Genomic DNA, 27,220 nt, shown 5'->3' with positions numbered 1-27,220 from the left:
GATCTTTCTATATTCACTGTGCTTGGCACTCAGTGGATGCCAACAGTTTAGACACCCCTACCTTTTGGTGCTAATAATCTTTTGTTACTTGTTTGATAAATATTCTCCCTTCTATCACATCTTTTTCTGTAACTCCTATCATTCAGATAGCTGATCTTCAGGATTAATCAAATAATTTTCTTCTCATTTATCTGTTTCTTTGCTGTTTGTTCTCCTTTTTGGGGAAATTTTCTCAACTTTATCTAAGATAACTAACAAATGTAGCTCCCTGCTCTTCTCTTCCTCTGAGTCTTCTTTTCTCATAGCACCTTGCTCTTTCTTCATGGCTGCAACTTTTTTAATTACTCTGATGTATTAATGTCAGTTTCTAAAGTTTCCTTCCCCTGCATTGTCTCTTTCCTCTAAGTTTCTTGAGTTACTTGTTTGCCTTTGTCTCTTTCTTTATAGCAGAGGATTTCCTCAAACGTGTGGTAAGCCCTGGTTATTTAAAGCTCATTTTTTAAGTCAACTATTTAAAAACCTATTTAAAACTAAGGCAAGGAAAAATTGGTTGAAAGCTCTGTGTTCTGGAGCAGAGCTTAGTGACTCATAAACTTCACTGTAGAGTTCTCCAGTGGGACTCTTAGGAAATTTCTGATGTAAATATCTTTAGAGGGGTTTTCCCCCTTGAGTTTATTTCCTAGAGCTGGAGACACAGCGGGAGAATCCATTCCATTTCTCTCCCCTTGCTTCTGGTGCTGCTGGCAAACCCTGGCTTGAGGCTTCATAACTACAGTCTCTGCTTCCATCTTCACACATCCACCTTCTTCTTTCCATGTGTCTGTGTCTTCTTTTCTGTTGCTTATAAGGACACTCATCACTGGATTTAGAGTACACACGAAATTTAGGATAATTTCATCTCAACACCCTTTAGTACATCTGCAAAGACCCTACTTTCAAATAAGGTCACATTTACAGATACAGGGAGTTAGGACTTGGACGTATCTTTTCAAGCTACTATTTAACCTACCAAAGTTAGTAATATTCCTCTAAGGAAATTTTTCCAGTGTCCTACTTGGAAGAGTAGGGGCTATGGTTCTCACATTTCAGCTCATAAATATTCACTTAATCTTTGTACTTTATCCATTTCCAAAACTTAAGAGACTTAAAACAACCACCACTAACTTGTTCACAACTATGTAGGATGGTAAGTGGGACTGGGTCCAGCAACACAATTATTCTGTTTTCACCTGGGGGTTTCTAGGTAAAAGTAGGCAGCTAGTCACAAGACTACAGTCATATAGTCCAAAATGGCTTCACCAACATGACTGTGGTTGCTGTTGGCTGAGCCTCTTTATGTGGTCTCTCCTCCTCAGAGAAAGTACCCAGCTTCCCCACATGATAGTCTCACAGCTGCAACAGGACACGAAGGGAACTGCCAAGACTCTGAAACCTACATTCCTTGTACATCAATTCTGCCACAATCCACTAGTCAATCCAAGTCACAAAGTCAGGCCAGGTTCAAGGGGCAGAAAAATAGACTCCACTTCTTGACAGGAGGAGAAGCAAAGTCATGTCATAAAGCAACATACATACAGGGACATGGGAACTACTGTTATTGTTGTGAAGTTGCTCAGTCATGTCTGACTCTTTGCAACCCCACAGACTGTAGCCTGCCAGGCTCCTCCATCTATGGGATTTCTCAGGCAAGAATACTGGAGTGGGTTGCCATTTCCTTCTCCAGAGGATCTTCCCGACCCAGGGATCGAACCTGGGTCTCCCGCTTTGTAGGCAGATGCTTTTACCATCTGAGCCACCAGGGAAGTCGGGAACTACTGTAGCCATCTTTAAAAACCGCCTGACACATCTCCTATGTTTCAGGGCCCTCGCTCAGGTGTGCCTGGCATGACTTAGTCCAGAGTCTTCTGGTCCACCCTTCTCCAGTTTTTATTTTCAGTTTCATGCCAGGGTGTAGAAGGGACAGCTGCCCTGCTACCACAGGGAGGGGAGAGGATCTGGAGGCCTAGCAGCATCTGGATCAGACTTCCAACCAATGCTTGTGCTTTCAACCCATGCTCCTCTCCTGTTTTCAGAGTATTGTGTGAATTTCATTCTTGAGCTTTCTTGGGTTCTTCCAGGCAAATGAACATGTTTTTTGGTTTCTTGCTCAGTGGGCTTGGGTTTCAGTGCTCTGGGGTCTCCTTTAGATCAGACAAGTTTCAAGATATTGCTGTTTCTATATCCTCTCCTATTCTCTTTGTCCTTGTGGTTTTACAGGGAGCAGGGGTCTTTTTACTATATTTTTTGGCAATTTCAGGAGGGAGCAGAGAAACATCTCTAGATGAACGGTCGTTCAGTTTCCAACTGAAAAAAACAACTGCGGTAACTGTTTATCTCCCCAAAATGGCTACTCTAACTCATCCTAAAATTAAGGTACAAATTTCAAAGCATTTAAACACAAAGCTATTTCATAGAAAATGTCTTTTGGGAACTGTATTCAAGAGAAAAAATATTACAAGACACAATTACTCTGAACAGTCTCTCAACTGCTTTAATTGTGAATGATTAAGAAAAATGAAATAGATTTGGGAAAGGCTCTTAATGGAATGCTTTTTATGATGAAGAGAATGCTTTAAAAATAAAAGATAAAGGAATACTAACACCAGAAAGGGATAGTTCTATCAGAGAAGAATTTATAATTATTTCCCACAAGAGATGTGATATTAGAATGACCATGACTCTCACCAAACCAGTCTGGATTCAGTAAAGGGTAATGAAAGGAAAGGGCAAAAATGACACTTATATAATTGAGTCAGAAAAATCAAGGGTATATTTCAACAGAAAAAACAAAAAAAGCAAAATGAGCAACTGTTAGAACCACCACAAAGGGATAATATATAGGTCTGTGTCATATAAAGTTCAACAAGAAGAGGACCTTCTAGCATGGGATCACATAAGTTCTGAAAATTCCCCTGGAATTAACCAACCACATGCATATTTCAGATAAAAAGCCATACATAAATAGAAATCTGCTTTTGACTCATCTATGGCACTGCCTTTGCTCTTGGTTAACAGCTAGAAGCATTTGCAAACTATAAAGATGCTTCAATATTCCTGCCTTCTCTTCCTCACTCTTCAATACATAAGAAACAAAAGGATTAAAAAAAAGGTAGAGGCTCGCTAAGAAAGGCTGTCGAGGAGGGTGGAGGGAATGAAATAAGATTCTTACTCCTAAACCAAAACTCTGAAAAGAATCAAACACAAAATACATTCAGCCCAAGGGAAGGAATGGAGATGCAGATGTGGAGCGTGGACTTGTGGACACAGTGCAGCGGGGAGAGAGTGGGATGAATGAAGAGGGCAGCATCAATTATACACGATCAGGTATAAGATGGATGGCTTGTCCCTTTCTTCTCTGCTAGAACTATCCCTTTCTGGGAGGTTGCTGAGTAGCACAGGGAGAGCCCATTCTGCTGCTCTGTGATGACGTGGAGGGATGGGATGGGGGTAGTGGGGGAGTCTAGGGAGGGAGGGGATGTATTTATAATTGTGGCTGATCTGCACTGTTGTATAGCAGAAACCAACACAACACTGTAGAACTTAAAAAAATATATATGCATATATATATATTTAAATTAAAAAAAAATAGAAAAACTGGAAAAGGGTCTCAACCAACTCTTGTACTCTAGAACCACAGACTAATAGATGTGTGTGATATTGATCTGTGGATGCAAGGAAGTGACGGAAGGGAAAATCCAGCCAACTGGCTTCTTCCCTAACTGGCACTTCTTCATGGATATAAAAGGCAGTGAGAATTTCTCTGAGCATATTGTATTTTAAGGATGAAAGTCCTAATCAAACTGCAATTGGACTTGTCAAAGTCATCAATTCAATTTTCAAAGTGCTTAAGTGAAATAAAAATGTCTGGCCTACAGGCCAATATTTGAATTCCCATAATCCTGGACAGCATATGTGGCCAGCAGTGATATTTCATTTCACAACTGAGTAAATCTGTAAAATTTGAATACACTGGTGTCTACACCAATCTGATGCCATCAGAAATGAATGAATTACTGCCATATGGATCGTCAAATTGCCTCAGATTTTTTACACTGTGAAAATCCCATTTCGAAACTCAAAACCGTACAAAACTCTTGACTAATGACTCTCCTGCTGCACACTTAGATTATGTCCAATTTTTCTCTCTGCTAAAAAATGCTGAAATGCACAACTTGATAACTTTTTTCTATGCACAACTATTTCCTTAGGATGAATTATTAGAAGTAAAATGGATTGGCCAAAGTTTTATATATTATGTAAAAATTGATAAATAATAAAACTACCCTACAAAAAGATTGTATCATTTCCCAACTTCACCAGAAATATACATATACCATGTTTCATACTATATTTTAACCTTTATTAATTTGATGGTTGAAAAATGGTCTCTTTGTTTTACTTCACATTTTTTAATTACTAGTGAAGGATGAACATTTTTAATGTTATTGACATTGTACAATTTTTTATGTTTTGTACATTTTTCTACCGAGTATTCATTTCTCCCCCCAATAGTCTGTACAGCACTTTCTACACTAGAGAAATTCACTATTTCTCTCTTTTGTATATTGTATTTTCCTAGTTTGAACCTGACATTCATTTTATCATGTTTGATATATTGGACCACACATAAAAGTTTCAGAACACTAATATTTTCCTTATGGTTTATGCCTCTTGATACACGATAATTTTTTTAAATTTATTTTGTGTTAAATCCACATGTAGCTTCAAGCTAGTTTAGAAAATTAAACTGGAAATGGGTAATCACCTGCCAGGAGCAGAAGTCACAGAACAGTGGCTTCTATTTCGCCCAACTAAAATTTACTGGTTGAATGTCAATATAACAAAAGGAGGCAAAAAATACGTGCCCCTTAGCAAGTGACATCCACTACTGCTATTCAGCTAGATTGGGTAAATTCCGCTAGCACAAATTAATTTGAAGTCAATATCTTTAAATGTTTTAATTTTTCACACTACTGTGCTTCCAAATATCTCTGTCAAAGGGCTTTCACATTCATCATCGCTATCAATCTTCAATCTGACACTGTGAGATAAGGAAGGTAGGTATTAACTCCCGTTTTTACAGATTAGGAAACCAAGGCTCAGAAACAATATTGATTGGCCTGCGTAAGATCCTCCAACCAGCTTACTGAAACTAATACAACATTGTAAAGTAATTATCCTCGAAGTTTAAAAAAAAAAAACAACTTGCCAGGTGTGAAATACAGACTTTCTAGACTCCTGGTCTAATGGTCTTTCTACTATACTAGGAAGAGTTCTTCTGATGAGAAAGCGAGAGTAGTTATAATTGCAAGAAACAGGGTAATAGAGATTTAGAAAGGCATATTCTCTTGGAGGGGTGGGGATTCTTCTATTACTCCATTCCCATTTTCTACTTGTCTTAGAGCTAACTTTGTTAATGGAGAAGCTCAGCCTTTGCCAAATTATCAAACTAATTTAATAACTGATTGGGATAAAACATTTTGCTAATACTATCTGGCTTACTCCTTAGGAAAGCAACAATGAAATTTATAAATCTGTTATGCCTTAAATGTATGTGATGGTGGTAATGGAACAAAGTAAAATATTACCAGGTCTAGTGTCTTTTTTCTGACATCACCAAATCTCTGATTCTCTGACACCAACTGTGTTCCAATGATGCAATTCAGTTCTGACATTGACCACCTGGAGTTAGCATTAGACTTCACAAGACTCAGGCCCACAGGCTGCCCCTATTTCAGATGCCAGCCACAAATGAGTTGCTTAGACTACCCCAGCTCTACCTGACCTATTAACAGATTTGGGAGTTCTGTCAAGGAATAATCAGAACTGGAAGTGGGTTAAAACTAAAAACAGATTTTAATCAGTTAACTACTACAAAAGGGGAAAAGAGAACTCAGTATAGAACTGATTCAACTTTGAATACAAGTAGGTATTTACAGCCAAAAGAGCAAGGTAGGGATCAATGGAAGAAACACCAGGCAGAAGTGAGGATTTTGGCTAACCCAACCTAATAGGATTCTTCCTGAAACGCAGGCCAAGGTGATCAAATATCACCCAGGGAATAGTGGTAGATGAGGAATTTTATCAGACATCGAAGGTGAGTAGATGTCAAGGATAGAAATTCTGGTTAAACCAACTTAGAATTATTGCTACAACTGGGTTCTTAAGGGCAAGGCCAAGGGATGGAACCCAGTAGAAAAAGTGGCTCCAAAGAGCCTGCCTAGAGTTTGTTTAGCTAAGGAGAAAGTCTTTGTCGGTTTCTGTGACTCAGTTTCTAAGATTTATGAGAATGACTTACAGAACTCAGAAAGGTGTTTTAGTTACTGTTACCAGTTTATTATAAAGTATACAACTCAGGAACAGCCATATGGAAGAGATGCATAAGGGCAAGGTGTGAGGGCAGATATTTACCAGTGAAGTACTATTTTGCTAGTTAAGAATTATGTCAAAGGGCAGATGAATGGATAAAGAATTTGTGGTACATATATACAATGGAATATTACTCGGCCATAAAACAGAATAAATTCGACTCAGTTCTAGGTGAATGAATCTAGAACCTATTATTCAGAGTGAAGGGAATCAGAGAAAACAAATATTGTGTATTAAAGCATATATATCTAGAATCTAGAAAAAATGGTACTGAAGAACCTATTTGCAAGGGCAAGAATAGAGATGGGGACATAAAGAATAGACCTGTGGGCCCAGAGGGGAAAGGAGAGGGGGGGATGAACTAAAAGAGTAGCACTGAAACATGTACGTTACCATATGTAAAACAGTTAGCTAATGGGAAGTTGCTATATAACACAGGGAGCTCAGCTGGTGTTCTGTGACAACCTAGATGGGCTGGGGGTGGGAGGGAGGTTCAAAAGGGAGGAGACATATGTATACTTATTGCTGACTCACACTGTTGTATGGCAGAAACCAAGACAACAATGTAAAGCAATTATCTTCCAACTAAAAAAAGAAGAAAAGAAGGATGTCATAGGAGACTTCCCTCGTGGTCCAGTCAGAATCCATGCTCCCAATACAGGGAGCCCAGGTTTGATCCCCAATCAGGGAACTAGATCCCACATGCTGCAACTAAGTCCTAGTACAGCCAAATAAGTAATTTTTAAAAAGAATTATATCATAGTTAATAAATATCTAGCTATATTACTAACATAAAGAAAATATTACTATAGTACCTAAAAGGAAACACACGAGACAGCAGTCACCACTTTGTGGAAAAATATGCATATTTAAGGTTAAAAATTATGTATGTGTTCAATTTACTAATTCAATTTCTCTAAAGCTGCTGGGAACACATTTTTAAAACCTCATAGATAAGATTTTTTTGCAGTTGTGATATTTACCCTTCTAACTTAAATTTAAAATATACCTACACCCAGCCCTAAGAGAAACCCATGTATCTTTCACAAGTATTTTTAAGTAAACATTCAGTTCAACAGTCTAATGATACCTTTTGTTCCACCTTCAAAAACTGAGCCAGTTCTTCCACAGTTAGATGATCTTTCTTGTCACTGTAGCTCAAAAGCAACAGATAAAGGTCTCGTCTCAAAGACATCATTTTGTAAAACACACAGAATTCTTCAAAAGTCAGAGTTCCCTGATTCTCATCTGTATCAGCTTCCTGAAAGAGGCATAGAAAAAAATAAAGCAGTAACAGTTTGAAATAGGAAATTCAGCAGTGGGAAATAATATTTACAATAAAAAGCTAATGCCCATTTTGCAAATGGTAAACATGTTCTTTTCAAGAACACATGGATCAATTTAAAACGACTATACATTAGGCCACAATAATGTTTCAAATTATAAAGAATCAACTTTATAAAAACTAATTTCTCTGACCACAGTAAATTTATAAAGCAACAAAGAAAGCTTAAAAAACCTTGTCTGGAAACAACCATTTCTAAATAGGAAATTAAACAGAAGGAAACACATACACCATGTATTAAGACTTGTGTGATGACATTAAGGCAGTAGTTAGAGGGGAACTTGAAGTTTTCAACTTATTAGAAAGCAAGGCAAATTAAAACCAGATGAGCTTACAATTCAACTCCAAAAGCTATTAAAAAGTTAAGCTAAGGAAAATAGAAGGAAATAAATTATAAACAAAAGAAGAAAGCTAAACAATAGAAAACGAGAAGATATAACATCAAAGGTGAGCAATTAAGCCAAAAGCTGGTCTTTTGACAAAACTAATAAAAGAAACCTTGGAGAAGACTAATCATAAGCAAAAGAGAAAATACATTCAATATATGACAAAAATACTAGTCTCTTATCAGCTTCTAAACTGTGATTCAATCAAATGTAACCTTTACCTATAAAAGAATCTCTTAATTCTTATTGCTTATTGCTTATTGCTCTTATAGCCAGCAGCATCATTGGTATCTCCCTGCCTGAAAAATCCATTTGCACTTATCTCTAGTTGAAATTATTTGCTCCTAGTAATTATTGAACAAGGATCTTTTACCACGTACCTGCCGTCTGACTGGCTGAATTTGTCATAAAACCATAAAACTGCTGAGAATATATAATGAGTAACCAATCCATTTATATGTTCTTTATTCTAAGTGAACACAGTTGTAAAACCAAACTAAAACTGACAGGGGATGAATGACATTTTGAAATACATAGATTTTGTGACATATAGTCAGCTGGTATGTGGTTTTAAACATAGCTTTGAAAGTCAAAGTGTGTATAAAAATATATCTTTTTAAACTCTGCTAACTTTGCGTCAACTATGAACAAACACTTAGACCGATATTTACATCACACAGAGTTTCTTTTTGAGGCTGATTGCTGTTTCCTTCTGTCATTTTAAAAGCAGTGATACAGTGATCTACAGAATACCAACAATTTTGGCGTTTAAGGCTCTTGGCTGTAGTCTTTGCATCCTAAGAAAGTATGTCTAATGTTCATATTTCTGCTGTAGCTTTTTTCAAAATATATAACCCTGGGTAGAGAGATGATACATTTTTCAAGATTTCTTTGGAAATACCTAAACCATTAAGAACAGTACCACTCTGAGGTTTTAAGCAACAGCCTCAAAGACTTCAAAAGAAGCTATCCATACCCTAACAGATTACTTTTTAAAAATCAGTTGAATCTTGCACTGCAACAAGAAGACAAAGAAAATTCCAGGAAGCATTTAATGTCTTTACCAGTAATTCAGTTTTAAAAAAAAGAGAGAAAGAAAGAAGAGAATATGCTCATTAAAACAATGCTAAAAAAAAAAAAAATGCTAAGGTCCTTGTTCCCATTACTACATCCTAAGCTACATGCAAAATCTATGGTAGAAATAATCTATGTTTACACTAGAAGCCCAGCTACTTCTCTAGTCACTCCTTGCTTGAGAAGTCTTTCAATCTTTAAATTCAAAGTCACAAAAAGAGATCTTAATGCTTTCTTAAAACATCTCCAAAGTAGAAGGGAACCTTCCTACATCGTAGGTGGGAATGTAAATTGGTGCAGCTGCTATGGAGAGGAGTATTGAGGTTCCTTACAAAATTAAAAATTGAGCTACCATATGACCTTGCAATCCCACTCCTGGGCATATATCCAGAGAAAAACATGATCCAAAAGGATACATGTACCCCAACATTCATTGCAACACTGTTTAAAATAGCTAAGACATAGAAGCAACCCGAATAAAGGACTGAACAGGACTATCAAGCCCATCAACTAAAGTCCATCAACAGGACTGAATAAAGAAGATGTGGTACATATATACAATGGAATATTACTCAGCCATTAAAAAGAATGAAATAATGCCATTTGCAGTAGCATGGATGGATCTAGAGAGTGTCATACTAAATGAAGTCAGACAGAGAAGGAAAATATCATATGATGTCCCTTATATGTGGAATCTAAAAAGAAATGATACAAACGAACTTACAAAACAAAGAGAATCATAGATTTAGAAAATGAACTTATGGTTGCTAGGGGGAAGGGATAGTTAGGGACTTTGGGAAAGTCATGTACACACCACTATATTTGAAATGGATAACAAGCAAGAACCTACTGCATAGCACATGGAACTCTGGTCAATATTATATGCCAGCTTGGATGGGAGGAGGGTTTGGGGGAAAGTGGATACATGTATATGTATGGCTGAGTCCCTTTGCTGATCACCTGAAACTACCACAATATTGTTAATTGGCTATACCCCAATACAAAAAATAAGAATTTTAAAGTTTTTTGGGAAAAAAACTTCTCTGAAGTATTAACTTTGAACTCACAAGACTTTTAACATAAACGTTTCATGGTTTATCCTCAAAATACTTGTGCATTAGAGACAAAAGGTATCTGAAGAGGGTTAAAAATCCAGAAGTAAAAATAAGTCAAAATTAAATGTTACTTCTCTTACTTCCAAAAAGTACTCCCAGATCATTATTTTTGTAGGTATAGACTTTGCTCCCCTCTATAAGTGTGCCCTCTCTGATTTAATCAGGGCTCTCTCTCCAGTATGATGAACATCTATGAAAAGGAACAGATGGGAGATGGGCTCACAACAGAACAAAAGTTAGGTGTCACAGGGAGTGCCAGGAACATGGCAAATCTTTCCATGCGGTTTACAGACAGTTCACTCTGTGACAACTCAGTTCACCTCCAAAGTCCCCTTCTCCATCTCTAGTTCCTTTCATAGTGTGTCTCATTCCTTCCTCTTTCCTTTCTCTTCAGTGCAATGGGACCAAGTTCCCACAGTGCAAACTATCTCCAGCTTCCGAGGACAGAACCACAGGATGTGTAACTGTAAGAGGTCACAGATCAAAGCCAGCCTCCATCTTCCATTCACCGTTGCAACTCAGCCCTCATGTCGTTTCCGCCCTTACCACCTCTGATAACAGGAGGTCAGAAAACAAAGGGAGCAAAACGCATTAACCATAAAATATAACCCTCTTACTTAATTTTACACATAAAAAATATGAACTACCTACTCACTTAGCAAATTACTACAACACATGAATTACATGTATGACTTATCTTCAAATAAAAGCCTTTCCAAAATTAATGTTCTAGGAATTACTAATAATTGAACACTGTCTTTGCGCCAATCCTAATAGAACTCACTTCAGCATCTTAGATGGAAGGCTGAGTACAATCTGAGCGGGGGACACAGGATAAATTTGGGTCCAAGAATTTTCCTCCAGGACTTTCAAACAGGGAAAGAACATCTCATCTAATACCAAGAAGGAGTGGCGTGAACTTCTGGAGAGCTCCCTAAATGGCAGGAGTGATACAGCACTTCTAAATCTTAGGGATTCTAAAATCCTCAACTCCTCTGAAACAAAATAGAGGGCTCTTGAGGAGTTCCACAAGTGCTATTTTTTCACACTACTTAGTCTTTATTCTGATCCTCATTACAGACCATGAGGTTGAAAGATGAGATCTTATCCTCTCCAAGGGACTTCATCCTATTTACCCCATTATTTAACTGTCAAGTAAAGTGCTTATAATCACTCCAAAAACGGCAACAACAACACATTTTAGGAAGTGAAATTGTGGATGCATGTTAAGTTTGGGAAGTTTTCTCTGATGAAATAAAATGCCTCTGTCTTCAAAGAAAAACAAAACGATATACAGCAGGTAATATTAGCTTCCACCAAGACAAAATAGCCTTTTGAAATATCTCAGTATACCATTGCCCTCCAAAGTGTATTTTACGTAAGGTCAATCCCGTTGTGAAAACATACCTGAAACATTTGTCTGACTTTTCTTCGGGGCAGATTGACATTTAGTTTGTGCATCAGTTGGTGTATCTCTTCAATGTTCAATAAGCCATCGCCATTCTTATCAGCTTCCTCAAAGGTCTGCTTCACCCACTTGCAGAAAGGTCAAGGAAACACTTGCCACTTACACGGTCATCAAAATAAAAACTACTTTCACAGAATATGCACAAGGAGCTTGATCATTAACACCGAACTTGAGAAGAAATTCTTTTGAGGAGACCCCACAATCCACAGGCTCTTAGTGAGTTACTAATAGTGACAATAACACTGAGAATGGTGAGAGGAGGACACACGGAGGTCATTCCCTTCACTGGGAAATGAGGGTCAAATCATATCACCCGGGAAGCTTATATATTGGGTTGGCCAGAAAAGTTTGGTCAGGTTTTTCTGTAGCATCTTATGGAAAAATCCAAATGAACTTTTTGGTCAACCCTATATCTCTAAGGAGAAGCCCCAGCAAGATGGAAGGAGGGGCAAAATCCCAGTTAGAATCAAACCCCACACCCACCAGAGATGCTTAGAGGGCTCAAACAAACCTTGGGCACACCAGGACCCAGAGAACACACAGAGACTGAGACAGAATTGTGTCTGAGTATATCCTGGAGAGGTACGGGTCAGCAGTGGACTGCTGCAGGGGCAGGGGCTCTGGGTGCAGTAGACCTGCGTATGGCATACGCCCTCTTGGAGGAGGTCGCCATCAACCCCACCATAGAGCAACCAGAACTTACACAGGACTGGGGAAACACACTCTTGGAGGGCACAAACAAAACCTTGTGTGCACCAGGACCCAGGAGAAAGGAGCAGTGACCCCACAAGAGACTGACCCAGACTTGCCTGTGAGTATCTAGGAGTCTCCGGTGGAGGCATGGGTCAGCGGTGGCCTGCTGCAGGGTTAGGGGCACTGAATGCAGCAGTGCCTGCATGGTACCTTTTGGAGATCACCATTATCTTCATTACCTCTACCACAGTTTGGCCTCAGGTCAAATAACAGGGAGGGAATTTAATTGGATTAAAGATTTACTGAGCAGGGGGTGCAGGTTTGATGCCTGGTCAGGGAGCTGCACGGAGAAGGCAATGGCAACCCACTCCAGTACTCTTGCCTGGGAAATCCCATGGACGGAGGAGCCTGGTAGGCTGCAGCCCATGGGGTCGCGAAGAGTCGGACACGACTGAGCAACTTCACTTTCACTTTTCACTTTCATGCATTGGAGAAGGAAATGGCAACCCACTCCATTGTTCTTGCCTGGAGAATCCCAGGGATGGGGGAGCCCGGTGGGCTGCTGTCTATGGGGTCGCACAGGGTCGGACACAACTGACGTGACTTAGCAGCAGCAGCAGGGAGCTGGGATCCCACATGCCTTGTGGCCGAAAAAACAGAACATAAGCAACAGAAGAAATATTTTAACAACTTTAATAAAGACTTTAAAAATGGTCCACTATGGTTTTTCCAGTAGTCATGTATGGATGTGAGAGTTGGACTATAAAGAAAGCTGAGCACCAAAGAATGGATGCTTTTCAACTGTGGTGCTGGGGAAGACATTTGAAGTCCCTTGGACTGCAAGGAGATCCAACCAGTCCATCCTAAAGGAGATCAGTCCTGAATATTCATTGGAAGGACTGATGCTGAAGCTCCCATACTTTGACCACCTTATGTGAAGAACTGACTCACTGGAAAAGACCCTGACACTGGGAAAGACTGATGGCAAAAGGAGAAAGGGGTGACAAAGGATATGATGGTTGGATGGCATCACTGACTCAATGGACATGAGTTTGAGCAAACTCAGGGAGATAGTGAAGGACAGGGAAGCCTGATATGCTGCAGTTTATGGATGCAAATAGTCAGACATGAATTAGCTATTGAACGACAACAACATAAAAAAAGATCTACGTCAAAAAATCTTTTTTAAAAAAAGAAGAAAGAAAAGAAAACCAAAATCAACTTTAAAATTCAAAGAATAAAGAAGAGGAAAAGAATGAAGGTGGGAGTAGGTCAAAGGAAGAGGTCAATGAAAAATATTCATCAAGCAGGTGACCTCAGACAGAGAGATTTTCATTTAAGTCAAAATATTAACTGACCTCTTAGTAGTAACTCAGAACGTTTATATTTTTAGGTAATTCAAATTATGATTATAGGAGATTATACCTTAGAAAGAAAATAAAATATGATAGTCTTATTTCTCCTAAAGTTAATCAGAAGTGATTTTTCAACTGTAAATATCTGTTTCACATCTTGTTCCATTTATAACATTTGAGAATAACCAGGCCGGTTCTTTCAAATTCAATTATTTCTCATAGAGTTCAGGTAGGACCTCATTATATATGATACCTGGAAGTTAAAGGGTGACACAGGACCCAGGGGGAAAAATAACTGAAGAATCAAGAGTAAAACATTTGGACCAATTACTAGTTAGAACCTGAATCTTGTTGTTTCTGTTTTCTGGGCCTACAGTGCCCATTGCATGAGCTTTATTTCTTTTGACCATGAACACTGCTCTGTGCCCCATAAAATATTTGGTCAGAATTCAAAGAAATGATTAAATTAGTCCAAGGACAGCAGTATTTTCATCCTTTGATGCTAAACGTCTTTACCAAAGCACCTTAAAGACTTCTCCAGGGAAGAAGCAGGGATAAACAAACCCTAAGCATGAATATTCTGCAGAAACAAACAGGCTTTGGATGAGCCTGTGTCTGCAAGGCCTTCAGTGTCAACACATGAGCTGGCCTGGACTGTTGGTTTAAGGGATCTAGGGTTGGTAAGACAGAAACAGAAGTAGACTCAGACAAGTAATATACACTAGTTCTGACTTCATTCTGACCTGGCCTACGACAGTGGGTCACTTATATTACCTCTTGGGGTTTCCATTTCTTCGTCTATAATGTCAGCGAGCACAACTAGATGACCTTGAAGCCCCTTCCAACTCTAAGATTCTATTAAAGAAACACCATTCTCTCAGTAACGGTACCCATGGTATAATATAAGATATAACTGCAGGTAAAAGTATTCTGATACCCCGAAGTTGTTCTTCAAAATTAACACACGAGTGCCCAAGAAAGCCCTGAATTAATGATTCCTAGCTAATACACGATAAATTTAAGAAAAGAAATAGCAATTTTACAAAGGAAAACTAGGAGAGTAAAAACTGAATGAAAAGTTCTGGCCTAGTATTTTTTAATGAAAAAACTTTAGGAGAATGTAAAGCATTGAACAGTATTATTTAGTTCAGGGGTAGGCAAACAGGGCCCTGAAGAGGGCCTCATAGTATATGTTTTAGGTTTTACAGGCTATTTGGTCTCAGTTGCAAACACCCAACTCTGCTACCACAGGCAATACATAAATGAACTGGCATGGTTGTGTTTCAATAAAATTTAAGGATGTTGAACTCTGAATTTCATAAAACTTCATGTGTCAAAAAATTTTATTCTCCTTTTGATTTTTTTTTTCAGCCATAGAAAACCCATTCTTAGCTCAGGAGGCCATGTAACCGGAAGGGAGGGCCAGATTTGCCCGACAAGCAAAACTCCAAATTTATAGGGAAGGTGTAAGGCTTCAGTTGACAACATCCATAAAGGACTGCCTGGAGTCTTCTAGAGGTAATAATTTCCCTAGTGGCGTCAAGAGGTAAGGTGGAGGAATCACAGAGGAGAATGATGTGATGGAGGATGTGATGGAGGAACATGGTGAGGCTAAGTACCTAGGCATCATCATCTTTGTATGCTGTGGACACTGCATTTTTAGATGTCAATCTATCTGACCAGGAAAAGCAAAAAGTCTGCCAATCCTTATCCCTCTCTAGCAATAATAGCAGCAGCTACTATTTATAAAATGCTTACTATGAGCCAGAGAACATTCAAAGTACTTTGTGTATAACCAACTCATTTGATGGTCACACAGTGAGACGGGGGGGCACCATCATCAACGTGTTCAAGACTCTGAAGCAAAAGAGTTTAAGTAACTCCCCTAGTTACACAGTACATGGCAGCCTTGGAGCTAGACCCCAGACAGGGCAGCACCAGTCTCAGTCGTTAACCACAACACTGTGTTGCTGCTGATAGACAGAGGTACCACATCTACCTCCATTCAACATGGCCATACTGTAGAAATCACCTGAATTTCACTTTAAACTGGATGCATTTTATTCATGCAATCATTTAAGACTCATTATTCTCATTATTCATTCACAGTTGAAATTTTCAGGTCTAATTGAAATGTAATAATAATGAACATCTCAGCTCTGTTCTCCCCAATTAATATAATTAAATGTACATCTAATCAGGGATGTCATTCTGATAGTAAGACATTATCTAAACCCTGATAGTAAGACATTATCTAAACCCCTATCAAATTCTGACAAATCTCTATGAGAATGGCTCCCTGACTCAACATAAATTTCCCTATTTGTGACACTAGCTTCCTCTTCATTATTCATTAACTTCCTGTTTCTTTTTCTTTCCTCACTGACATAAACAGCAACTTATATTTCTTATAAAATGGTTCCTCTGTGTGATTCTAGAGCATGCTCACTTTCCAGATAGCATATTTTCAAAAGATACAATTCTTCAGCTGTCAATGAACTCAAATATGAAAACTTTCTACTGCTAGTAAACATGAACAAACAAATCAGATTCAAAAACCTACTCATCTAAAGTAGTATAAATTTAAACTAGAGTATTTTAACTTTAGAACATTAAATGTAATCCTCAAGATAACCACAAAGAAGACAGCTATAGAATTTACATAAAAAGAAACAATGAAGGAATTTATTTTGCAATCAAAAAAGAAAAAAAAAAAAACACATAAAAAGAGGATGGTCTCTTATTAGTCAAGAAATAAGAGACCAAAAAAAGATATAAGGCATAAAGAAAACAAATAGCACAATAACATATTAATCCTTATCAATAATTATTTCCATGTAAATCAATTAAACTCCCCAAAAGACAGATGGGCAGGATAGATTAAAATTCCTGACTAAACTATATGCTGTCTACAAGAAACTCACTTGTGATCCAAAGACACAAACAGGTTGAAAATGAAAGGATGAGAAAAGATATTCGAAGCAAATCGTAACCAAAAGAGAGCAGGGGTGGCTCTACTAACATCAAACAATAGACTTTAAATCAAAACAGGCTGTAAGAGACTGTCATTATGTATTAACAGAAGTCTCAATACAACAAGAAGATATAACAATTATAAACATGCATGTATCTAATGACAGACCATCAAAATATATAAAGCAAAAACGGAGAAAATTGAAGAGAGAAAGTTTTACAATAATACTTGGAGAGTGCACTCACAATAATGGATAGAACAACCAGACAGAACTAAGGAAATGAATTTAAACAACACAATAAATCAACTAGCTCTAACAGACATATATAGACAGTCTTCCCAACAGTATAGGATACACATTCTTCTCAAGGGCATATGGAACATTGTCAGGATAGATTACATTTTAGGCCACCAATGAAGTCTCAATAGATTTAAAACGATAGCAGAAAGAAGAAAATAAGAAAGACAAGAACAGATATGAAGTGGAAAAACAACTGAGGAAAAAAAATCAGTGAAATCAAAAGTATTTTTTTCAAAAAGATTACTAAAAATCAACAAACCTTTAGTTAGACAGACAAAGAGAAAAAAAAAAAGACTCGGTACTAAAATCAGAAATGAAAGTGGGGACATTACTACTGATTCTACAGAAACATAAAGGACTATAAGATACCACTGTAAACAATTGTACACCAAAAAATTGGATAAGCTAGATGAAATGGACAAATTCCTAGAAATATAAAAACTACCAAGACTAAATCACAAAGAAATGGAAAAATCTGAATAAATCTATAACTAGTAAGGAGATGGAATCAGTAGTCAAAAATCTCTCAACAAAGGAAATCTCTAGACTTGATGGTTTCTCTGGTTAATTCTACCACATATTTAAAGAACAACAAACACCAAACTGTCAAATTTTTCCCCAAAAATTAAAGTGGAGGAAATACTTTCTACCTCATTCTATGAGGACAGCATTACCCTGATACCAAAGGCAGAGAAAGACACTACAGGAAAACTACAGACCATTATCTCTTATTTACACTGGTGGAAAACACTCAACAAAATACAGTTGACCCTTGAACACCATGGGTGTGAACTGTGTGGTTTCACTTATATGTGGATTTTTTTCAATAAATAAGTACTACAGTACTACATGCACTGCAGCTGGTTGAATCCACGGATACAGAACCTCAATACAGAGGGCCAACTATAAAGTTATACTCAGATTTTCAGCTGCTCAAGAGGTCTGCACCCCAACTCCTACACTGTTCAAGGGTCAGCTATACTAGCAAATACAATTCACCAGCATATTAATAGGATTATACACCATGACCAAGTGGGATTTATTCCTGAATACAAGGATGATTCAACACATGAGATTGATCAATGTAATACACTGCATCAACATAATGAAGAGAAAAACCACAATCATCTCAGTTGATGCAGAAAAAGCATTAGACAAAATTCAATACACTTTCATGATAAAAACACTCAACAAAATAGGAATAGAAGAAAACTATCCAAACATAATAAAAGTTACATATGAAAAAAACACAGCAAATATTATACGCAATAGTTAGAGACTGAAAGCTTTTCCTGTAAGATTAGGAATGAGACAAGAATGCCTGCCTTCACCACTTCTGCTCAACAAAGTACTGGAAGTTCTAGCCAGGGCAACTAGGCAAGAAAAAGAAATAAAAGGCATCCAAATCAGAAGGGAAGAAGTAAAATTATGTGTTTACAGATGATACAATCTTACATGTAGAAAAGCTTAAAGACTTGCAGAAGAGTAAAGCAATACCTCCCTTCTTACTAATTTGTTTTGCTTTGAAAAAGTTACTTTCCATAAAAATGTTTATATGTAATAGTTTATTATAATTTTTAATGAGCTTTTTTAATTCTCAGATTTAATTTCTAATATGACAAATATCAGTAGATGGAGCCCACATAGAACTCTTTGGAGTCTTCAGGTTCTAAAAATACAAAAAGGGTCCTGAGATCAAAGTCCAATTATGTTCATTTCTCTTGTCAGAGTTGGTTTAGAAATGGGCCCACAATAGCATTTCTGGCCAATGATGAGAGGTAGTCTTCTGTGAAACTCCTGGGAAGTTCTTCTTTACTCCTAAAAAAAAAGGAGGGGGAGGTTTATGAGAAGAAACTTCGCTCCCTCTGGGCAGCGTTTCTCTGTTTGGAGCTGTTGCAGTTCTCTTTGACCAAAGCGTAGCCAGTTAATGAACCAAGCCAAAATGCTGAGAATGGCAGAACCTAGATCTCTTCTAATGACATTACTGACCCACTGAATTAACTCTACCTCAGGTCTCTTGTTCATGAGAAAATGAATATTCTGTATTGTCTGAGGCACTGTTAGTATGGTTCTGTGGCTTGCACCAGAAAGCATTCATTATTTGGTTTTTTATCAAATGTAAAGGAGTTAAGAACCAAACCAACAAAAAAAAGCACACAAAGTGAATTGTTATGCTTATGTTTTGTTCACTTATGAATCCCAGTTGGATTTACCTGCATGCTGTGAATATTGATGAAAACATCAGGGCTCATCCGCTTAGACCTTTGCACTGTCAACATCCTTTCATGGGTTGAATATTTCCACCCTGCTTCAACAGTACCCTGGGTGAGGACTATAGCTCAAGCAGCACAAATTTACCCCTACTCTGGAAAAAATTTAGGGTGCACATTCCAATGACAGCAGGAAAGTAGTACTAATTCCTACAGGCGGAGGGAGAAACATGTATTTTAAGACCATTCAAAATGTGAAGAAGGGAGCCAAAGCAGTCAATGAGTCTAATACCCTCACTTTACAGATAAGGAAACTGAGGCCAGAATGGCCATGCATGTCACATGTCCAGGTGATCCTAGCAGAAGAGGTGCCTGCAGACTAATCACATTAATCATTTATCCTGTCAATGCTGCAGGACCAAAGAATGGGTTTAATCAAGAATGAGAATCAGAATTTTAATCAAGAAACTCCAGTTTCTTGAACAATTTAGGCAGGGTAAATATAAGTAAAAAATAACTTCCCCTTAAGGATCAATCAGTTCAGATTCCAAACTGTAAATTAAGAAGAGAGAAAAACCAGGAAAGAACTTAACAGCTGGTATATAATTGGAACTCAAAAAAGTGTTTTGTAAATATGTATGTGCTCGGCTGCTCAGTCGTGACTGACTCTTTATGACTTCATGCACTGTATCCACCAGGCTTCTCTATCCATGGAATTTTCCAGGCAAGAATACTGGAGCGGGTGGCCATTTCCTTCTCCAGGGGATCTACCTGACCCAGGGATCAAACCTGAATCTCCTGTGTCTCCTGCCTTGGCAGGCAGATTTTTTACCACTGCACCGCCTAGGAAGTTGTGATAAAATTTATGAATTTGAAAAAGAAAAAAAAAGAGTTTGTTAAACTAGACGGACTCTATAACAAAGTGGGAGGAAACTCTAACTCAAATAAACATTTTGCTCGTTGCTTCGTCTCTCTTAGGAAACTTTACGATGCATTTGGAGACCTAGCAGATTATGAAGCTGAATCTAGTCTCCTCCAAAGAAGTTTGCTCCTGAGTTCACATAAGCTTAAGTTTCTACATGTTCTACACATTTGTTTACTTGGGGTGGGAGTGAGGAGTGGGCAGAAAGCTGCTAAGGGTAAAGAAAAAAGACAGCAAGGAAAGTGGGTTTAAGCCTCAAAATTATGGGGAAAAGTATAGTCTAATCCACATACAGACACACAGACACATACAGAGTGCAGAATTAAAGTTCTAGGGAGGATATTGGTCGTGGGTCCTCTGCCTTTTGGCAAGGGAATCTTCATCACTGATGCCAGCCATGAGGTACTTGAGGCCTGTGATCCAGGTGCGCGCCTCCTCGGGGTTGGAGGTGATGAGGTCCAGGGACTCCATGTGGTTGCCATGGTAGATGGTGAAGCAGCAGCTGGGATCAAAGTTCCCCTCAGCCTGTCTGTGGAATATCTCAGACTGCCGACCCTCGGTGACTTTGTAAATGGAGTCAATAAGTACTGTGAGGAAAGTGAGGAAAGGGCAGTTACCTGGCAGGTGAAGATATGTGTGCAGATTCAGAAAAGTAAAATCATCTAAAGATTTAAAAATAAAATTAATTGTCTGTGAATTGTCCAGACAATTGAAAAGTCCAAATGTGCAATACAAGCTTTATCATTTCCTGCTAGTAACCTTCTCCATGTACCACTCTACCCTCCTGGGCACTCAGACAATACCCTCCTAGGCACTGGGTCAGGAAGTGTTAAAATTTATGATAGGAAAACAGATAAGCCCAGCAGGGGGCAAGAAGACTGGTAGAAAAGGGGGATGTAAATATATCAAATGTATAGTTTATACATTTATGCAAGGAAAACATACAAAGACCTAGAGCCGACTCTGATATTTTACAATATGCATACGACAGCAGTTAAAAATTGAAAGGAAAAAAAAAATTGAAGGGAAAAAACATTTGATGGCAACCAAATAGCATAGCTAAATGTGATTTGGATTCATAGAGAGAAAGCTATAAGGGTGAAGGCAGAGCAAGGCTTGAGAGGTGGAGGGGAAAACAAGATGGTCAATCAGGGAAAAGAGGCATAAAGATACAGAAACATTAGCCCCACTCCAGAGATGCTGGACTGAAAAGCTCAGGAAGTAGAGTAACAGGAGACAAAGCTGGAAAGGCAGGTAGAGGCTAGGTTATGAGAAGCTGGAGTGACAGTGCAGAGATGAGCATTATGTAGGTGGTGGAGCAACACTGCAGGCTTGGGTCAGGGGAACACTTGCAGAGAGGATTACTTTGGATTAAACACTACGTTCTGTTTGTTCACTTGCCTGTTTGGGGGCATGAATCAGAAAGTTGTAATCTTACTGACTGCCCATATACACCATCCATACCTCTGCTCTGCCTTAATGGCAAGTCCCAATTTTTCTTTCTTTCCACTCATGGGGAAATGAGCCTCTGACCATTGCAGGGCAAGTTCCGGTACGGCTAAGGCATTGGGGTGGCCCCACTCCGGACTCCTATAATGGCTTTAGGTGTGGGAACATAACCCACTTGTAACCAAGGAGACATGCATTCTGCTTGAGGGAAGGGCATGGAATGGGGCTCTCCCCTCTTGAAAAGGAAGCACTGGAAGAGAAGGTCCCTTTTCTGCATCTTCTTGAAGCCTATCAGTTGTGAAGCCATGTTACTGCTGCCTCAATTACAATGTCAGTGCAGAAGGGAGAGAGTCAAGAGTGCTCACAGAGACAGAACTAGAGGCTCAACGTCCCACAGTTGGAGCCAACCAGTCTCTGGGTTTCTTGTTAAGTGAGAATAAATTGTATATCACGTAAGCCTGATTTAGTGGAGGTCATCTGTGACATGAAGAGGAAAGCATCTTCACTGGTCAGGGCAGAAGAAACTAGCAAATGGAGCTTGGTTAGGAGATTTTGCATATGCCACCAGAAAGACAGAGACCCTGGATGAAGGAGGTCCATGTGAAAACAAGAGGAAGGAGCAGATGAAGAGAGATGCTCCAGGGGACTCAGCATGGACTAGAAACTGAGTTTAGGATTGGGAGAGAGGCTTTATGGAGGAGGCAGATCAAAGCTATTTTATTTGATATCATTAAAACAATTTTGTCAATCCATTCGTCAGTTAACTGTGCACAGAATATGTCAAAACAGTTTAATCCTATTGGATTTATGACTTCCTTCACTTTTTTAAAGAAAAATAAAAGGCCTCAAGCTATAAAACCTCATATCCCAACTAAATACAACATGTCTTCAATGTAGGATAAATATTACCTTCAACAGCACTAGTGGATAAGAAAACTTTTTATGGATTCAAAGTTCCTGATGAATTAACAAAAGCAAAAATGGTCATCACTTATTCTGTCTCTGCACATTCTCTAACCACTGACCCCCTAAAACTTGTAAAAATATGAAAGTTTTACCAAGCTAAAACTTCCACAGAGCCCATCCAATAGAAGCCATGTGTTACTGGGTCAAGTCAAGAATTCAAAAGCTAGTCTTACTTTTTGCCTTCTCACTCTTCCTAGAGGGTCTCCATCGGAGGCGGGTCCGGTGTTCATCCAGGTAAAAGAGCCGGACGAGCCCCTTGGTCCCACGCTTCAGCTTGATCATCTGTGTCCCAGACTGCATTACGCTCATGCATCTTTCAACTGCAAATGAGATTGGAGCACAGTCAGTTCTCACACAGTGCAAGTGCCTCCTGCTGTTCAGAGACACTGCTGAATGAAACCTTTGATTCACATCCCAAAGCCTCCAAGAGCCAGAAGGCAAATTTAGAAGAGGTAACCTGAAAACAGAGTTGTTAAAGAATTGATTTATCAGGCTTAAGCCAGAAAAAAGCCTCACTGATGGAAATAAAAGTCTACTTCTAGATAAACAATGCATGACCATTGAACAGTGTATCTTTTTTTCTAACTGGCAACATGTTTTTGGTATAAAAACCAATAATAAATAATTTGATACTTGAATATACATTCATAAAGCAAGTTTCAGACTTTATGTTAAATCTTGTGAGCTTTTATACAGCCAACTATAAAATCATCTTATGTTAATGCTTCCAAATGCAATTAACAAAAACATGAATGGCAAAATGTTTCAACAATCCTTGAAGTTGCATATGGGTTCATATTATAATTTTGTATATACTTGAAAACAGCTAAGTAAACATTTTAAAATGTGGTCAGAAAAAAAAAATCAAGTTTGTACAAATATAAAATATTTGTTAAGGAATTTGGCTGCCAGTATTTTCTAAGTAGAGAAGTAACTTGGTGATTGAACTCAGGTAAAATCCAACTCACTTATCATCCAAGTTAATGCTTTCATTTAAACTCTCTGCTTTGAGATGAAACTTGATGGCAATGAGCATCTTTTGTTGATGTCCGTTTCCTTTTCTTTGCTAATAGTACCCACATTTCCTTTGGAAATACTTATTTTCCCATCTTATGTGCCTCCAGTGACCTGTCAACCATCCCAAGCAAGAAATGGGCACCTGGCTTAGGTGGAGAGCAAATCTGGCTCCCTTCCAAGAAACAGAAATCCTGAGCAGAGCACTGAATGAAAACGGAACTGAGTCATTGCAAAGGCCAAAACTTCAGAGATGCTCCTGGTTGGACGCTCAAGATGTTACAATTGTCACAGTCACCCTTCCTAAAGCTGGCAAATTATTCAGTTTTCCCCCTTGGTTCTCCAAGTTATACAATACTCTTCCAAATGCCCTTTTCTCATTGCACCAGCCAGAAACTGCTTCTGTTTCACTGACTAACACACAGGCACAGATGTAACCTTTAGAGAACCAGAAACAACTAGCTCTGAGCACCTACCTTATCAAGCAGCATGCTGTTAGAGAAAAGAAACATGGTAAACAAAACTTCAAAGTTAGACTTCAGCTTCTTTGGCTAACTTGTCATTATATTAAATAGGAAAGAATTTGATCCCAGAGCCTAACACAGTAGGCACAGAATTCTCAAAGTAACTTTAACATAACCAACTTTGACCATTTCCTCCATGAAGAGTCTTTTCTTCCCCCAAAGAAATCAAGGAAAAACTGTGCAAAACTAAATATATTTCTAGGACTTGATATTGCAAGAAAGGTGAAGTACAGGTTGCTCTTATGCCTTTGATCTGACATATCAAATATGCAAGTAAAAAAATACTGCTTAAGAAAAAAACATGCAAATTTAAAATGTTTACTTTGAAGCACAGAACAAAATTTGAGATTTGATTTCACACACATTAGTAAATTTACCCACCACTTAGCACCATTCATTTAGGTAATAAATGTCATGGATTTAAATTCTTGACAGTCACCCTGACCATCTCATACCAACAGTTAGAGGGAGAACAGAAAACAGTCAGTTTATCAAGAAAAAATCAAGTCTAACCAAGCAAGTCAAAACTCCCAGAAAAACCTATTAGAATTTCTTTGACCTCTGACATCAGGTCACATCAATAAACAAATATTCACAGAATCACTCCCTGCTCCAGGCACAGGGTTATATAATGAGGTAAAGCAGAGAATAAGGAGACTTTGACTTACAGAGTTAAATTTTAAAAGAATGAAGCCTCTAAAAAGATAACTTACAAACAGTAGTTTAGAACTGTGGTTAAGAACACAATTTGAATCCAGACAGCCTGGGACAGAATTCCAAATCTTCCACTTGCTTGTATGAGCTTAGGTTCATTATTTTATCCCTCAATGCCTCCATGCCCCTTCATGAATTGTAGCCTTGTCATGGCAAAGGGGCGAGGGTAACTCAATGAAGCTATGAGCCATGCTGTGCAGGGCCACCCAAGATGGAAGAGTCAGAGTGGAGAGTTCTGACAAACTGTGGCCCACTGGAAGAGTTAATGGCAACCTCCAGCATTCTTGCCACAGAGAATCCCATGGACAGCATGAAAAGGCAAAAAGATACGATGTCAGAAGATGGGTCCTCCAGATCAGAAGGTGTCCAATATGCTACTGGAAAACAGCAGAGGGCAATTACTAACAGCTCCAGAAAGAATGAAGAGGCTGGGCCAAAGCAGGAGTGACTCTCAGGTATGGATGTGTCTGGTGGTGAAAGTAAAGTCCAATGCTGTAGAGAACAATATCCCATAGGAACCTAGAATGTTAGGTCTGTGAATCTAGGTAAATAGGACGTGGTCAAGCAGGAGATGGCAAGGGTGAACATCAACATCTTGGGAATCAGTAAACTAAAATGGACAGAAATGGGCAAATCTAATTCACATGTGATTATATTTACTATTCTTAAAAGAAATGGAGTAGACGTCATAGTCAATAAAAGAGTCTGAAATGCAGTACTTGGGTGCAGTCTCAAAAATGAGAGAATGATCTGTTTGTTTCCAAGGCAAACCGTTGTTCAACATCCCAGTAATCCAAGTCTATGCCCCAACCACTGGTGCTGAAGAAGCTGAAATTGACCATTTCTATGAAGACCAACAACACCTTCTAGAACACCAAAAAAAAAAAGATGTCCTTTTCAGCATAGGAGATTGGAATGCAAAAGTAGGAAGTCAAAGAGATACTGGGAATAACATGTAAGTTCAGCCATGGAAAACAAAATGAAGCGGGGAAAAGGCTAACAGAGTTTTGTCAAGGGTGTTTGTCATAGTAAACACCGTCTTCCAACAACACAAGAGACAACTCTGAACATGGCCATCACCAGATGGTCAGTACTGAAATCAGATCGATAATATTCTTTGTAGGCAAAAATAGAGAAGCTCTATACAATAAGTAAAAACAAGACCTGGAGCTAACTGTGGCTCAAATCACAAGCTCCTCTTTACAATTCAGACTTAAATTGAAGTAGGAAAAAGCACTAGACCATTCAGGTATGACCTAAATCAAATCCTTTATGATTATACAGTAGAGGTGGTGAATAGATTCAAGGGATGAGATCTGGCAGACAGAGTGCCTGCAGAACTATGGATGAAGGTTCATAACTTTGTACAGGAGGTGGTGACCAAAACCATCCTCAAGAAAAAGAAATGCAACAAGGCAAAGTGGTTGTCTGAGGAGGCCTTACAAATAGCTGAGAAAAGAAGAGAAGTGAAAGGCAAGGGAGAAAGGGAAAGATATATCCAACTTAAAGCAGAGTTCCAGAGAATAGCAACAAGAGATAAGGCCTTCTTACATGAACAATGCAAAGAATTAGAGGAAAATAATAGAATAGGAAAGACTAGAGATCTCTTCAAGAAAATTAGAGGCACCAAGGGAACATTTCATGCAAGGATGGGCACAATAAAGGACAGAACAATGAGGACCCATAAGAAGCAGAAGATATTAAGAAGAGGTGGCAAGAATACACAGAAGAACTGTACAAGAAAGGTCTTGATGACCTGGATAATCACAATGGTGTAGTAACTCACCTACAGCTGGACATCCCGGAGTGTGAAATCAGTGGACCTTAGGAAGCATTACTATGAACAAAGCTAGTGGAGGTGATGGAATTCCAGCTGAGCTATTTCAAATCTTAAAAGATGATGCTGTGAAAGCGCTGCACTCAGTATGCCAGCAAATTCGGAAAACACAGCAGTGGCCCCAGCACTGGAAAGAGTCAGTTTTCATTCTAATCCCAAAGAAGGGCAATGCCAAAGAATGTTCCAACTACTGTACAATGATGCTTATTTCACATGCTAGTGAGGTTATACTCAAAATCCTTCAACCTAAGCTTCAGTAGTACATGAAATAAGAACTTCTGGATGTGTTAGCTGAGTTTCAAAGAAGCTGAGGAACCAGAGATCAAATTGCCAACATCCGGTGGATCACAGAAAAAGCAAGAGAATTCCCCAAAAATATCTACTTCTGCTTCATCAACTATGCTAAAGCCTTTGTGTGGATCACAACAAACTGTGGAAAATTCTGAAAGGGATAGGAATACCAGA

The 27,220-nt window shown here is 38.6% G+C and overlaps 1 protein-coding gene across 4 annotated transcripts in view; it reads right to left on the bottom strand.

The window, feature by feature from the left end:
* PLCH1 (phospholipase C eta 1) overlaps positions 1–27,220 on the bottom strand; it is a 251,435-nt gene that overhangs the window by 86,963 nt on the left and 137,252 nt on the right. For all 4 annotated transcript variants that reach the window (XM_070374381.1, XM_070374404.1, XM_070374389.1 and 1 more), the window contains exons 3-6: positions 22,840–22,986; positions 20,596–20,838; positions 11,736–11,866; positions 7,499–7,669 (exon numbers count right to left, since the gene is read on the bottom strand). In XM_070374381.1, coding sequence (XP_070230482.1) covers positions 7,499–7,669; positions 11,736–11,866; positions 20,596–20,838; positions 22,840–22,986 — 692 coding nt within the window. The remainder of the gene's footprint in view (positions 1–7,498; positions 7,670–11,735; positions 11,867–20,595; positions 20,839–22,839; positions 22,987–27,220) is intronic.

This window comes from Bos mutus, chromosome 1, assembly GCF_027580195.1.
Source record: "Bos mutus isolate GX-2022 chromosome 1, NWIPB_WYAK_1.1, whole genome shotgun sequence".
NCBI lineage: Eukaryota > Metazoa > Chordata > Mammalia > Artiodactyla > Bovidae > Bos > Bos mutus.
This window is presented reverse-complemented; position numbering and strand designations above follow the sequence as displayed.